We start from the raw sequence: 15,150 nt of genomic DNA on the forward strand, positions 1-15,150 counted from the left end.
CAAGGGCCCTCACAGACAGGCAACTCAAGGGCAGGGTGGGTCACAGTTGAGTTTATTGCCAGTGTTAGGAAGAATGGGAGTCCGTGGCTGGGGTCTGGGTGGGGAAACTTCTGACTCGACACACAGGGCCTGAGAGTAGAGAGGAGGCCTGTTGCCTCCACACTCAAGCAGCCTCAAGGTGATGACCAGCAAGTACCTGCTCACAGGAGGGAGGCCTGGGTGACCCCTGGGTCCACCTGTACCAACAAGTTCCTTGTCAAGGATCTGGCTGTGTGTATTACCAGTGCTGGGTTACAGGCGGGCTGGGGATTTGAACTCGGGTCCTCAAGCTTGCAGAGGACAGTTTTTCAGGGACAGGCCTTGCTGGAGAAGCCTAGTTCACAGTGGGGTGTCAGACAGGTAGGTCCTTCCCAGTGTGGGGAACTGGCCAGCACTTCTTAGCTCTAGGCTGCTGGCTTCTTTGCAAAGGATGCTAGGACAAGGTAGGGTACAAACACCCCCCAAAAGACTCTACCCTGTGGTCCTAGAACACCTACAAGGCAAGGCCACCTAAACAATCGCTGATCCCTTTATCCTGGGCATCTGTCTGCTCACATTTCACTCGCAGCTGGGTCTGATAAGGGTCACGGTTGTGGCAGGCCTTCCCTGACCCTGTGACCCCACTTACCCTCTCTAGAAGGGACACATCTTTGCCTCAAAGGGACTCCAGTTAAAAAGGACAGTCACACTTCAGGGATGAATGAGATAAAAGCCACTTCAGTGGCTGACCTATTGGGCATCTGTAGGAGCCATAGTGTGGCTCTGGGAAGAGGGTCCAATTGGGTGGGGATGGGGGGGGATGGGGGGGGTAGGCCAGGCCTCCTTGGCTGAGGACCATTCCTTTGGGTGCCTGGACCGGGCCTTGCCTGAGGTGACATGTTAGTCCATCGCTGCATCCTCAGCCGGGGCATCCCCAGGATTTGTCGCGGTGAGAGATGACTCTGTCCAAGCTGGAGGAAACTGTGTCCCCACCTCACCTCAGGGAGGGAATGAGCTTGGTGCCCCCAGCTTGGGAAGAAACCTAGCTCTGTGGGGTTCAGAGCACATCCACTGGCTGAAGAGAGGGGCTTGGCCTCCCACTTAAGTAAGCTCCCTCCTGCCTGCAGCCATGTTCTCTCTCTAGGGCACCAAAGGGATGGGAACAGGAAGATGAGCTGGGCTGTGGCAGGGGCTGGCCATGACCTTCCATGTTTTGTCTTCTTCTTCCCTAAAGTTAGAGGCCCCCACAAAATCTGATGTGTGTAGGCCTGGTTTTCTGAGAGGAAAGGTCCAGGCCATGGCAGATACCCAAGTCCAGCACAAGGAGACACAGGGCTGGGTACTGGACTGAGTAGATCTGAGGACAGCGGTGAGGAACAGGCTCATGGGAGAGAGGTCGCCCCGGGTTCTCAAGAACATGACACACACCCACAGAGACTCGGTATATAGATAGCAGGCAAGAGGGTGAGACAGTCCTGTGTTTACGTGGCAGGGTTGAGAGGAAGGAGAGACGGGCCAAGGCAGGACTGGTAGCTGTACTCCCAACCCTAGGCCAGATCACACAAGTCACGGGTCACAGGCGGGTGGAAGCACACATTCACGGCCACAAGCACAGACAGACAGACAAGGCAGCACACCCAAGAGCTGGGTCAGCAGCGCGGTGGGAGCACAGAGCTGGCTACTGCCTGCCTCCTCCTGGGGGTACCCCACCCCGGCTGCCTAGGACCCCACAACCTGGCCAGACCATGTCTCATGGGGAATATGGGGCGCCAGCTGGGTGAGCACCACCTCCACGGCCTGAAACTTCTGGTTCTTGGGTGGGATGGGACACATCTTGTAGGTCACCTCATCGCCTTCCACGGGCACGTACTCCCCCTCGATGCTGGGGGACAGAAGGGGAAGGGTTGGCAGCAGATCAGTCCCCAGAAGCCACCGTGGCCACCGTGGCCCCTGGCCTCAGTAGGCCAGAGACCGTCAGCCAGCTAGCTCTACTTTGAGCTGTTGTTTTCTAGGCTGTGGAAGGGGTATCTGGTTAGTTTTTCCCTCTTTGAGGGGGTGAAGAGAAGCGGGTCTGGCTCTCAGGACTCCTGTGATCTATCGTGGTTCTGGGGACTGCCAGCTGCTCCCTGCCTCACCCCGGCCCATCCCTCTCAGCAACTAGGAGAGGGTCAGGGGAGACTGAACGGTGGCTGGTACAGGGAAGGGAAGGGGACTCACTCAGAAACATGCACGAAGATGTCCTCGGTGCCATTCTCAGGCGTGATGAAGCCGTGGCCCTGTGAGCGTGAGAACTGCTTACAGACGCCCTTGAACACGGGGCCAGCCAAGGCTCGAGCTGTCCTGGGGATGGGGGAGGGGGGTTGAGGCTGTGGCCTGGAGAGCCCCTTTCGTGGACCCCCCCCAAGCAATAGCGCCGTTGAATAGATCACAAAGACTGGGACCCAGAGCTTTCAGTGGCCTGACTGGTGTTTCTTGGTGTGGTACAACAACAGTGACTCCTGGTTCCCTGTCGGTGTCCCTCTAAATAGCTCCCTCCGGCCAGATGTTTAGGCGGCTTCAATGGACAAGTTCTGAGTGGAGCTGGGGGTGTAGGTTCAGCGGTGATGGCTTGCCTGCCGCGTGTGTAAAGCTCAGGCTCCATCCTCAACACCGAAAACTAAACCAAGAGGCACCTGAGCACCTCCCATGGCAGCTGTCGCACCACCGGTCACTAGTTTTCATGTGCTGTTTACTAACCGCCTGCTGTAGCTTAGGGTCAGACAGAGGACAACACAGAGAAACCTTGCAGCCAGGCCCAGTGGCACATGCCTGCAAGCCCCAGCAGAGTCACCAGAAGCTCAGAGTCAGCCTGGCTACAGAGCCAAGCCCTGTCTCAAAAATATAAAACTGGGCTGGAGAGATGGCTCAGCAGTTAAGAACACTGTCTGCTCTTCCACAGAGGTCCTGAGTGCAATTCCCAATAACCACCTGGTGGCTCGCGACCATCTATAATGTAATCTGCTGCCCTCTTCTGGCATGTAGATGTACATACAAATAGAGCACTCATATATAATCCTGTGTGTGTGTGTTTGCGTGTGTGTGTATTCCCAGCACTTTGGGAGACAAAGGCAGGCGGATCTATATGTCTAAACGGGGGTCCAGGACAGCCAGGGCTCTACAGAGAAACCTTGTCTCGATGGAAAAAACCAAAACAAAACTGAGACGATGAGGTGGCTCAGTGGGTAAAAAACGCACCTGTTGCCAATCCTGCACACCTGAGTTTGAACCCCTGAACTGACTTGGTGGAAGGAGAGAACCCACTCCTTACAAGTTGTTCTCTGACCTCCACACACAGGCTGTGGCAGCTACACACACACACACACACACACACACACACACACACACACACACACCACCACCACCACCACCAATAATAATTGTAAAACTCTTGGGCTCCCACAAACCCTTCCCATCTGGCCTTACCCAGTCACCTCTCCAGAGGCCCAAGGCTGGTTCCTGGCAGTCCACCACCCTTCCCTAAATGTTTAATGCAAAGCTGTTCCACCTGCAACACTCAGGTCCCTTTTATTTATTTTTAAGATAGCCTCACTATGGAGCTCCATGTCTCTTCTTCATCTGGTGCATCTTCAAACTCGGCTCTGATGTCTTTTTTTTTTTTTTTTTTTTTTTTTTTTTTGGTTTTTCGAGACAGGGTTTCTCTTTGTAGCCTTGACTGTCCTGGACTCACTTTGTAGACCAGGCTGGCCTTGAACTCACAGCGATCCGCCTGCCTCTGCCTCCCGAGTGCTGGGATTAAAGGCGTGGGCCACCACGCCCGGCAGGGCTCTGATGTCTTAATTCACTGTCCCCTAGTATTCAAAACCCCTTTGAACTGTAGACATGCTTTACTCATTCCTGGAGCTCATTAGATGCTCTCTCTCTCTCTCTCTCTCTCTCTCTCTCTCTCTCTCTCTCTCTCTCTCTCTCTCTCTCTCTCTCTCTCTCCCTCTCCCTCCCTCTCTCCAGAGTTTCTCTATGTAGCCTTGACTGTCCTAGATTCACTTTGTAGACCAGGTTGGCCTTGAACTCACAGAGATCCACCTGCCTCTGCTGGGATTGAAGGTGTGCGCCACCACGCCAGGCTTAGTGTTATGTCTCAAAACCCTGGAACAAATGGCTAACATGCCTGTTTAACAGTAAGTTTTCGTGGAATGAAGGAAGGAATGAAAAAACACTGACGTCACCGGAAGGTCGCCCAGCTTCCTGGGAAGATGGGCAGAATGGGACGGAGGGGAGGGGAAGGCACTCACGCGGAGTATGTCCTGGTCCGTTTCGTGGGCAGAGGGCTGGGCAGGTCCCGAGGCGCAATACCACCACCGCGTTCCCAGATCCTACTGCCCTCCCTGTGGAAGGGGAAAGTGGGCCAGACAGGAGACTTGGGGGAGTGGAGAGGGGGCACCACTGGCGGTGATGTAGGCTCTGACGTCATGGTGGGGCCAGCGGGAGAGCCCTGTGGGCTCTGGGACACAGGGGCCGGTGAAGGACACTGGTGTCCCTTCGGGCAGGGCCCGGCCTCGCCCTGCTCAGCGGCCTCGCCAGCTGTGGACTCCGTCTGTAAGAGAAGAGAGAAGCGCAGTTAGGAGCAGCCAGAGACCGGTTCTGGTTACTGGGTACAACTTGACTGTTGAAGGACTGTTGAAGCCAGCCGCTCCTGACGCACTCACGGTCCCGCCCCACCTCAGGATCCTCACGAGGAGGACAAAAGAATCACATAGCTTAGCATGTGTAAGGCTTTGGCTTTAATACCCAGTACCAAAACAAAACAAGGGATTGGGGAACTTAGCTCAGCTGGTAGAGTGTTTGCCTAGCCAATGCCACAAAGTGGGTGGGAGAAACAGACATGAGCCAGGAGAGGTGCTGCACACCTTTAATACCACCATTGGGGAGGTAGAGACAAGTGGATCTCTGTGAGTTCGAGGCCAGCCTGGTCTACATAGTTAGTTCCAGGACAGCTAGAACTATGAAGAGAGACCCTGCCTCAAAACAGAAAACACACACACAAGACAGGCACGATAGTGCAAGCCTGTAATAATCCCAGCACACTCGGGAGGTAGAAGCAGAAGGACCAGAAATTTGAGGTTATCTTGAATTCCAGGGGACATTTGAGGTCAGCCTGGTGTATGTGGGACCCTGTCTCACAAACAAAACACAACCTGATTTAAAATCTTTAAGTTCTTACAGTTTTCAGTTTAATTTTATAACTCAGGTGTCTGGAGATGGGGCATGTGATGGCCAAATATTAATGGTTTCACATTCACAGCTCTGAGATCAGAATCCCCACTTCTACCCCGTGGCGTGCGCGTGCACACACACACACACACACACACACACACACACACACACACACACACGGCTTCTCTGTGTAGTCCTGGCTGTCCAGGACTCACTGTGTAGACCAGGCTGGCCTTGGACTCACAGAGATCCGCCTGCCTCTGCCTCCTGAGTGCTGGGATTAAAGGGGTGTGCCACCACCACCTGCCTGTGGGTTCAGATTTTGTATCTGATTTGGTGGCCTCCCAGAAGTGCCCACATGACAGGAAGTGCGGGTTCTACTGACTGACTGGTCTCAGCCAATACTCTTGGCCTTTGATGTCATTTTTCGCTCTGCACTATGGGTAGTGCCGTTCTTATTTTATAGGAATGTTGTCCTGAGGCCCAAGAGCCATTCAGTATGCCCTAAAACAGGAGCAGCGAGCACATGGGGAGCTCTTGGGAACGCATTCTACTTTTCATTAACCCAGTTTCTGCCTCTCAAAATGAGGTTGAAGGGCTGGGGGATGTGGCTCTGTGGGAAGAGCACTTGCTTAGAATGGTCACAGCCCAGGGTCTATCTTCATCAGGCAAGCTAGGATGGGGGGAGGGGAAACAGCTTAGATCCCAAGAGACTGGCAATTCCCCAGGGAGGTGGCATCTGTCGAGGATTGAGATACAGTATGTACCTATGCACACCGGTACATACTGACCCCATTGCTAGCTTTTATACCTTTTTTTTCGTTTTTGTTTGTTTTTTCAAGACAAGATTTCTCTGTGTAGTCTTGGCTGTCCTGGACTCACTTTGTAGACCAGGCTGGCCTCGAACTCACAGCGATCTGCCTGCCTCTGCCTCCCGAGTGCTGGGATTAAAGGCGTGCGCCCAGCTGGCCTTTTTTTTTTTTAAGTTATTTCATTGTCTTTTATTGTCATATTATGGCGCCTGGCACCTTGAAGACCCTGGCAAAATGTACCTCTACTGAGGTATAGGTTGTAACTGTCCTCCTGTGGCCCACAGCCTCTTCCTCAAGAGGTGTGGCATCCTAGAAGCCTAAGACATACTGCTGTAGAAATTGGGGGAGAGACAGGTGGCCTGGACAGCTTGGGGAGACCTCAGGACCAGGAGACTTCCAGTTCTGCTACTACTAGCTGCAGGCCTTGGGGAGCACTTCCACTGGCCTCAGTTTCCTCATCAGAGCAATGGGCTGACAGACCATGCTTCTCCCTCTCACAGGCCATTGCGGAGCTTGGCTGAGCCTGCAACAGGAAAGCCCTTCCTTAGTCCCTAGTCACAGAGGAGCAGGGAGAGTCCCCCATGCCTACCCCTTGGCTCCTTTGCTGTATTATCAGTTAAAATATTTTCTTTTTCAGTCGGGCCTTGGTGGTGCATGCACTGCCACTGCCTGGCTGTTTATTTGTATAAAGACAAGATGTTACTATATTAGTTTTGTGGGTTCTCCTCCCCAGTACTCAGATTGACCCTCGGCCCTCCCCAAGTGTCCCCTCCCCCCTTCTGCAATGTTTTCATCAAACCAAGGCCTCAGGTTTGCTTGGGAAATGCTTTCTTACTACATACTCCCTGCCCCTCAGCCATGCATACTGTAGAGGAAAACAACCAAGTCAGCTTCAGCTGACTGTGGTGACTCACCTGTCACCCTAGCACTCCTGAGGCTGAGACATGAGTTTCAGGAGGCTGCAAGTTCAAGGCCAGTGTGAGCTACAGAGTAAGAACCCTGTCTCAAACAAACTAAACGAGAGAAGAGAGAGAGAGAGAGAGAGAGAGACAGACAGACAGACAGACAGACAGACAGAGAGAGACAGAGAGGGCGGGAAGGAGGGAGACAGGAGGGGTGGGAGGAAGGTTGGCTCAAAGGCTGTAGAGATTACTGGTTGCGTTGCTAATGCCCACATGGTGGCTGAAAACTATCTGTAACCCCAGTTCCAGAGTCTGATGCCCCCTTCTGGCTTTCATGGGTACTTCATGCAGGCTGTGCACATACATGGGTAAACACTCAAACATAAAAACAAAACCAGCGTTGTGAATATTGTGTTGTTCACAATAACCAAAAAGTTCTACCACCAAACACAAGATAAAGAAGGCAAATCTAACAACCTACAATCTAGCCACAGAGCTTGAGAACACCGCCCTGAACAGAGGACACAGGTACAATAACGCACACAGGGTCGGTCTGCTGTGTGTGTGTGTGTGTGTGTGTGTGTGTGTGTGTGTGTGTGTGTGTGTGTGTGAAAACTGCTGATGGGTCATTCCCATTAGGGTGCTGGCTACTAAAAACATTTATTCGGTAAGCACTGTGGTGACAGTTGGTGAATCCGCTGCAATCCAGTGAGCGGTCCGCTTTATGCACATTGCTTTTTTTTGTTTTTGTTTTTGTTTTTTCTGGTGCTGGGCATGGTGGCCAACTGGGCAAGCTCTATACCACGGAGCTCCACCCCGGATCCCAATCAAATGAACTGCATTGTATGTGAATTGCATCTCAATAAAACTGTTGCCAAAATAAGGCAGGCACCAAAGTTTCTGGGTCACTCAGCCTGGAAAGTGCTGTTCCCAGGCCCTGGTTCCCAGGCCCTGGATCCCTGCTTCTTCCTCCCCTGGGAACCAGAGCCAATGGACTTCCCCACCGCAGCGTCCTAAAGCCTGTTGGTGTGCTTGGCAGTGCCAGCCGGCAATGACGGGGAGGGGTCAGTAGAGGCCAAGAGGGGAGGAGCCACAGTGGTTACCAAGGTTACCAAGGGGCTCAGCTGGGGCTGCTCCAGCAGCCAGGTGATTGTGGCTAGGAGGGCTCTGGACCCGGGTCCGAGGTCGCAGCACGGGGCAGGGACAGGGGCAGGGACTCTTCACTATCGGTAAGGAGGGCAGGAGGTGGCCAGAGGCATTTCTCCACCAGGCCTGCCCTCCTCTCTCCAGCGAGGAAGCTGAAAGGCGACCAGAGGCCCTCTCTCTCTCTCTCCCTCCTCAGCGGAAGGTAAAAGGAAGTGGATGTGGGCGTGCCCGGCAGGTTCTGCAGCCTGGGAGTTCCTCACAGACAGGACCCACTCCGGACTTGGGGCGCTGGACCAGGCCCCCTCTATTTCCCCTCCCTTCCTTACGGACTGCTCCTCGGCTCCCAGCTGCCTTCCCTGTCCCACAATTCCCTTTCCTCGGTTTAGTTCCTGCAGTGTTCTCTCTCCACTTTACAGATTAAAAAACAAAACCAAACCAAAAAACCCTGTAGCTCAGGTTAAATCAATCAAGAGCACGATGTCTCAGGCAGAATCTAAATCAGGACCGAGTCAGGGGCTTTGAGGTGGTGAGTCAGGCGTCTAGTCTCAGACCCTGCGTTGCTGTTGACGCATTTCTTGTTTGTTTGTCTGTTTTGGTGTATATGAGTGTGTGTGTGTGTGTAGGCTACACGTTCATGTTGAGTGCCTTCCTTGGTGGCTGCCCTCCTTTCTTTTTCAAGACAGGGTTTCTCTGTGTAGCCTTGGCTGTCCTGGACTCGCTGTGTAGACCAGGCTGACCTCGAACTCACAATGATCCACCTGCCTCTGCCTCCTGAGTGCTGGGATTAAAGGCGTGCGCCACCACTGCCCGGCGGGCCTAGCTTTTTACTTGGGTGTTGGGGCTCAAACTCTGGTCCCCATGTTTGCATGGCAGTTATACCTGCTCCGCAATGCCTGGCTACTAGTACTTTTTTTTTTTTAAAGATTTATTCTATTATTTTCAGTTGCATGTATATACGGATGTGTTTGTGCATGTGTCATGTATGAGTGCACGTGCCTACGGAGTGCAGGAGAGGACACTGGATCCTCTAGAGATGGAGTTACAGACAGTTGTGAGCCATACAACATGGACGTGGGGAAAGGAACTCAGGTCTTCCGGAAGAGCAGTATCCACTGGAGCCATCTCTCCAGTGCCGGAGCCCCTCCCCTTTTCTTTTGAGACAGTGTTTTAAGTAGTACAGGCTGGCCTTGACCTAGGTTTGATTCTTTCTTTCTTTCTTTCTTTCTTTCTTTCTTTCTTTCTTTCTTTCTTTCTTTCTTTCTTTTCTCCAGACAGGGTTTCTCTGTGTAACAGCTCTAGCTGTCCTGGAATGCACTCTGTAGACCAGGCTAACTTCGAGCTCACAGAGATCCGCCTGCCTCTGCCTCCCAAGTGCTGGGATTAAAGACATGTGCCACCACCACCTGGCTTTAAGTTTGATTTTTTTATTTTTCAAAGATATTTTCTTTTTTGAACCTGGCAGTGGAGGCACACACCTTTAATACTAATACTCGCAAGACAGAGGCAGGTGGATCTCTGAGTTTGAGAACAGCCTGGTCTACAGACTTAGTTTCAGAACAGGCAGGGCTACACAGAGAAACCCTGTCTTGAAAAACAAAAACTAACTAAATAAGTAAAAAAAAATTTTTTTTGGTTTTTCGAGACAGGGTCTCTCTGTGTAGCCTTGGCCATCCTGGACTCACTTTGTAGACCAGGCTGGCCTCGAACTCACAGTGATCCGCCTACCTCAAAAATAAATATTTTTAATTTAATTAATTTTTTAAATGTGTACAGGTTAATATGCACACATGTGTGCAGTACCCATAGAGGCCAGAAGAGGGCACCCGAAGCTAGAGTTACAGGTGATCTGAAGCCACGTGCCTCAGGTGTTGAGAGCCAGACTCCACAATCTTCTGCAAGAGCAGCAAGCACTTGAATGGATTAGCCATTGCTCCGGCTCCTGAACATGTAGTCACACAGTCAAGGGTGAGCTTCTGACTCTTAGCCTTCACCTCTGAGCACTGGGAGTGCAGGCTTGAGCAGCGATGCCCTGGTCTCTTTAGGACCAGAAAAAAGAGGGAGCTGGGTTGGAAAAGCTATGCAACACCTAGAGAGCCCAAAGAGATGAGAACAAAAAAATGCAGAACAAGCCTCCAGCCCCGACCCTGCTTCCAGAATATTGATGCAGGAAAGGACAAGTGGTACCAAGGCTTTCATTGTTTGGGTGCCAGGATGCTATGCAAGAAGGCTTTTGGTTTTCTTTCTTTCTTTCTTTCGTTTTATATTTGTTTATTTACTGGGGAACAGGAGACTGAGACAGGTCTCCAGTAGCCAAGTCCAGCCTTGAACTTCAAATTTTTCTGTATCCACCATGTGAATCCTGGATTAAAGGTGAGTATCGTTATTATGTATACGAAGTTCTGCCTGCATGTACACCTGCATGCCAGAAGAGGGCATCAGATTTCATTATAGATGGTTGTGAGCCACCATGGGGTCGCTGGGGATTGAACTCGGGAACCTCGGAAGAGCAGGCGGTGCTCTTCACCACTGAGCCATCTCTCCAGCCCAAGGTGAGTATCATTATAACAGCCAGTGTATGCAGTAGTGGGGATAAAACACAGGACCTTGCCTGGCGAGGTGGTGCACGCCTTTAATCCCAGCACTCAGGAGGCAGAGGCAGGTGGATCGCTATGAGTTTGAGGCCAGCCAGGTCTACAAAGCGAGTCCAGGACAGTCAAGACTAACACAGAGAGACCAAAACCAAACAAACAAAATGCAGGACCTCATCTGAGCAGGGAGGACAATATGAGGCCCAGAGCATGACCCACCGTGAACAGGCTCGTCCCTGGCCAGGCACAGGGGCTCTGGCCTACCAGCCAAGCTCTCCATTCCCTGAATGAAAGCCAAACCAAAAACTACATCTGCAGTGGGGGGGGGGGGGGGAGGGAGGGGGCAGGAGAGGCAAACTGAAAACCCCAGAACTGTTTAGAGATAACCCAAGGTGTGATGCGGTGTCACAGGCCCTTGGCACTCAGCGAGTCAACCCTCACTACAGGTGAGCAGAGCCAGCTGGGACTTAGCTGTAATTAGACCCTCCCCCCTAAAAAATGGGGTGCAGTGGGGTTATGGTGGCTTATGTCTTTAATCCCAGCACTTGGGAGGCAGAGGCAGGTGGTTCTCTGTGAGTTCAAGGCCAGCCTGGTCTACAGAGACAGTTCCAGGATAGCCAGGGCTACACAGAAAAACCTTGTCTCAGAAAAAACAAAACAAAACAAAACAAAAAAGCCAAAGCAACAACAACAAAACAAAAACAAAAAACACATCCATAGCCAGGCGGTGGTGGCTCACATCTTTAATCCCAGCACTTGGGAGGCAGAGGCAGGCGCATCGCTGTGAGTTCGAGGCCAGCCTGGTCTACAAAGTGAGTGCAGGACAGCCAAGGCTACACAGAGAAACCCTGTCTCGAAAAACCAAAACCGACCAATCAACCAACAACAACAAAAACTCACCCATATGGGCATGCCCAAGGAGTCTATTTCTAACCCATGTCCTACAAAACACATACACACACACACATACACACACACACACACACACACACACACACAGCACCACACACACCAGGGGACACACCTACTGTGGATGATGAGACTTGCTGGCCAGTCCTCACTCCTTACCCCCTCTATCACCTTAACCAACCACCTGTCAGGCTCTTGTCCCATTTATGCCTCATAAGAACCCTAAACAGTAATTACTGCCAACATACCTACCCATTCTTCAGAAGAGTAAACTGAGTCCCAGGGGGTCCCAGAGAGGTGTGGAAGAGGGATGTGCCGCCAGGGCAAAGAGAGGAAAACCCATCAATTCTTTGGACAAAACCTCCCACCTCTGGCCTCCCCCGAAGGATGATGTACAGAGCCAAAGAAGAACTGGGGAGCCAGGATTTGGGGTTCTATTTCTGGTGTTGTGCTGACTCAGACCATGACCTTGGGTGAATCACTCCCCAGCTTTGTGAAGCTTAAAAACAACTCCCCCAATAAAAGTGTTCCAGTCCCAGGTCCCCATTATGGGGGTGTCACTAGGGAGGAATGGGTACAGTTTAAAAATAGACACAGAGCACAAGGGAGGTGGTGGAAGAGCTGGCTGGCTGCCTCAGGCTTGTCCATGCTGGGTCCTGGGAAGATGACAGGTCAACCTTGGGACCACCAGATAGAAGTGGCACCTGCCTGGCTCCTCCCTCCCCCAGCTTCCCAGACACTCCTTAAAATAATCAGCTGCCCCTGGCAGCTGGAGGTGACCTAATTAAACCTCCACTGTGTGTGTGTGTGTGTAAAGGGCTGTCCCAGCCAATACTAAAGATTAATTATTTAAGGGACCCTTTACTCACCCAGTCACATGCCCAAGCAACCCTAAGGCTGCTGGTCTTAAGGCCTCTGGGCTTCTCTGGCAGTGGTGGGGGAGGGGAGAGCCAGGCTGGTACCTAGAGCCGAGTTCACAGACAAGCTCCACCTCCACCTGACTGTGTGTGCCTAAACTGTGTCACCTTCCTATTCTGGGTCCCCTGGAGAGAGGATCACACTGGCCAAAGTCACACAGAGTGTCAGCGTGGAGTTGCTCAGTGTGGTCTCAAAAGTCCCTGGGTTTCCCGGGGTGTCAAGTCATCTCCTGCGGGCTGGTCGGCATTCTGATGGAGGGGTGTGTGCCGGCCCCACCCTAGATTATAGTCCCCCACCTCGCAGTGGATTTCCCCCAAGCTGCCTGCTCACAGGGCCCAGGTTTGTGACTAGTGATGGTGACCAGCTCTCAGGTCCCCAGAGCACCCTCTGCTGGGTTATCACCTGCAAAAGGTGGGTGAAGGCGCAGTGAGGGGGGGGATGCACTCCGCCTTTAGATGAGCTGGCAAATATCCCTGCTATCCCCCATCTGTCCATCCCCTTGGATCCTTGAGGGCCACTAGGGACCCCGCCTCCTTAGCTAATAAGCATCTTTAAACCTTGTCCAGCCATCTGTCTCCAGGCCTGGGATAGACTGATGTGTTCTCCCGGGACCCTTTGCTGCTGGCTTCTGTTTGCACTGATCGTAGTTTTTTTGTTTTTTGTTTTTTGTTTTTAAATTAAAAGGTGGGGCCAGACAGACAAATAGATGTTGGAAAATAGATGGTTTTTTTTTGGGGGGGGGGGGAAAGACTTCAAGGCGATGTGGAGCAAGAATGGGAAGAGACACTCAGAACCCAGATAGTCACATCCAGAGACCTCTGGGATGGAGTCAGGGTTAGGAAAGAGCCCCCACCCTCACCCCCACCCCACCCCACCCCCACCCCAGGCCTGGACTATCTTCCTTCCCCGGGAAAGGCCCTGACTGGATGGCATCTAGGCAAGCCAGTGCCAGGCTGTCAGGGAGGGTGCTCACCCCGCGCCAGGCACACTTCCTTCTCCCCTCCCCCAGCCCCAGCGGATGCAGCAGTTCACACTCTGGCTGTATTGTTGTTCTTCTATCCCCCTCCTCCCTGGGAAGAGCCTGCAGCCTGGCAGGAACCTGCTGTCTCCTTGTGGGTGCCAGCTTCGGCCCCTTATCTCCACTCAGCCTCCTTGGGCCAGGCTCAGACCTGGAGGGGGGGGATTGGCGGAGCGGTGGGGGGGGGGGAGCTTGATGCCAGCCGAGGTCAACCTGAGTCCTTGCATTCCACAGCAAGGATTGCCCAGCAGCTGGTCTTTCACCTCTGTCCTACAGTGGGCTGCACCGCCCTCCCCCTCCCCCCAGTCTCCCCCCCCCAACCCCCCCCACCGCCCCGCGCAGGTCAGAGCTACCCCAGCATGCGGGACAGAGAAGGGCTCAGTCAGCGAGGTGGCATAAAGGCAAAAATAACACGGAGCCATTTCTCCAGCCAGTTGACACAATTATCTCTGCCACACGAGGGAAAAATAGAGTGAGGAGAAGACAGCTGCTCTGGGTTCCCCAGGCGGTCCCTCCCCCTCTGCCCTGGCCTCAATGCAGATTCCCGGGGCAAGATCCAGTAGTGCTCCGGACTGGCCTTTCAGGGTCTGGAAGGAGCCATGGCTTTCTCTCTCACCCAGTTCCCAGACCGGAGGCTGCGGCTTGGCAGGCAGCTGCTGTAATCAGCTTCTTAAGCCAGACACGAGTCCCAGACACAGACATTCACACACACTGAGACGCGCGCGGGAGCCACTCCGCCTCAGCATTTCTGGAGGGTCAAGGGGAGGGAAGGGCGGGCGGTGGGTTCCTCTGTATCCCCTGAGCAGAGCTGGGCTCCTGAAGCCCCAACCTTTGCAGCCGCACTCCACGCATCCTTTTTGGTACCATCCGCCCCAGCCTCTGCCACAGTTTCCATCACAGGCTTCCTTCAGGTCTCTGGTGCTACCCCTTACCTCGCCCTGGCAGCTGGATCCAGGCACTGCCTCCTGTAGTGGGCAGCACCCAATCTCTCTGGACCTGGGAGCTGGCTGGCAAGGGTCACGTCTAGATGATGCACTCTCTGTGGGGTGTGTGTGTGTGTGTGTGTGTGTGTGTGTATGTGTGTGTGGTGTGCAGGAGGCACCTCGGGCCCCTCACTCACTCACACACGCCTTCCTGCTGACGTCAGGATGTGCTGGAGGGAGGGACTGGGAAGGGAATTTGTACTCCCAGCTTAAAGGGACACTAGGCTGTCTCTTCCCTGGCCTCCACCTCCTGGGCCAGGCAAGAGCTGGGTGAGTGGCAAAGCTGCGTCGCTCAGGGCTTTAACGCTTTTTGTTTTGCAAGTGGCTTTTATTGCTGGGCCAAGGTATAATTTGCCCTACCAGGTCAGGGTAGCTGCTGCGGAGGGAAGGGGAGGAAGAGCTAGAGAGAGTACACTTGTCTTGGTGTACTTGGGGAACAAATGAGAGGTCCCACAGAGTGGGAGGGTGTGTGCAGAGGAAGTGTGTGGTGGGGGGGCAGTGGGAGTACAGAGGAGAGCCTCTGGGAACCGAACAAGGTTCCTAAGGACTCCCAGACTTTCCTTTCCCTCTGGAGTCTCAGACACAGCCCAGCAGGTGCTCAGCTCTGCCCCCTCAGAGAGGATCTGACATCTCAGGTGACGAATG

At 53.2% G+C, this 15,150-nt stretch overlaps 1 protein-coding gene across 2 annotated transcripts; it reads right to left on the reverse strand.

Annotated features, from left to right (window-relative positions):
* Positions 1-36: 36 nt before the first annotated feature.
* CSDC2 (cold shock domain containing C2) lies at positions 37-14,622 on the reverse strand. 2 transcript variants are annotated; one of them, XM_084748434.1, is made up of 4 exons: positions 14,455-14,622; positions 4,308-4,609; positions 2,236-2,358; positions 37-1,900 (listed from the first exon to the last, which is right to left on the reverse strand). In XM_084748434.1, exons 2-4 carry the CDS (start codon positions 4,484-4,486, stop codon positions 1,738-1,740), a joined length of 465 nt encoding a protein of 154 aa, XP_084604560.1. In that variant the 5' UTR covers positions 4,487-4,609; positions 14,455-14,622; the 3' UTR covers positions 37-1,737. The 2 variants fall into 2 exon arrangements, with proteins under 2 accessions (XP_084604560.1, XP_084604561.1); XM_084748435.1 differs by lacking the exon at positions 14,455-14,622 and adding an exon at positions 14,139-14,384.
* Between the last annotated feature and the right edge of the window lie 528 nt (positions 14,623-15,150).

Source organism: Acomys minous (genome assembly GCF_964271855.1).
Source record: "Acomys minous genome assembly, chromosome: 12".
Classification (NCBI taxonomy): domain Eukaryota; kingdom Metazoa; phylum Chordata; class Mammalia; order Rodentia; family Muridae; genus Acomys; species Acomys minous.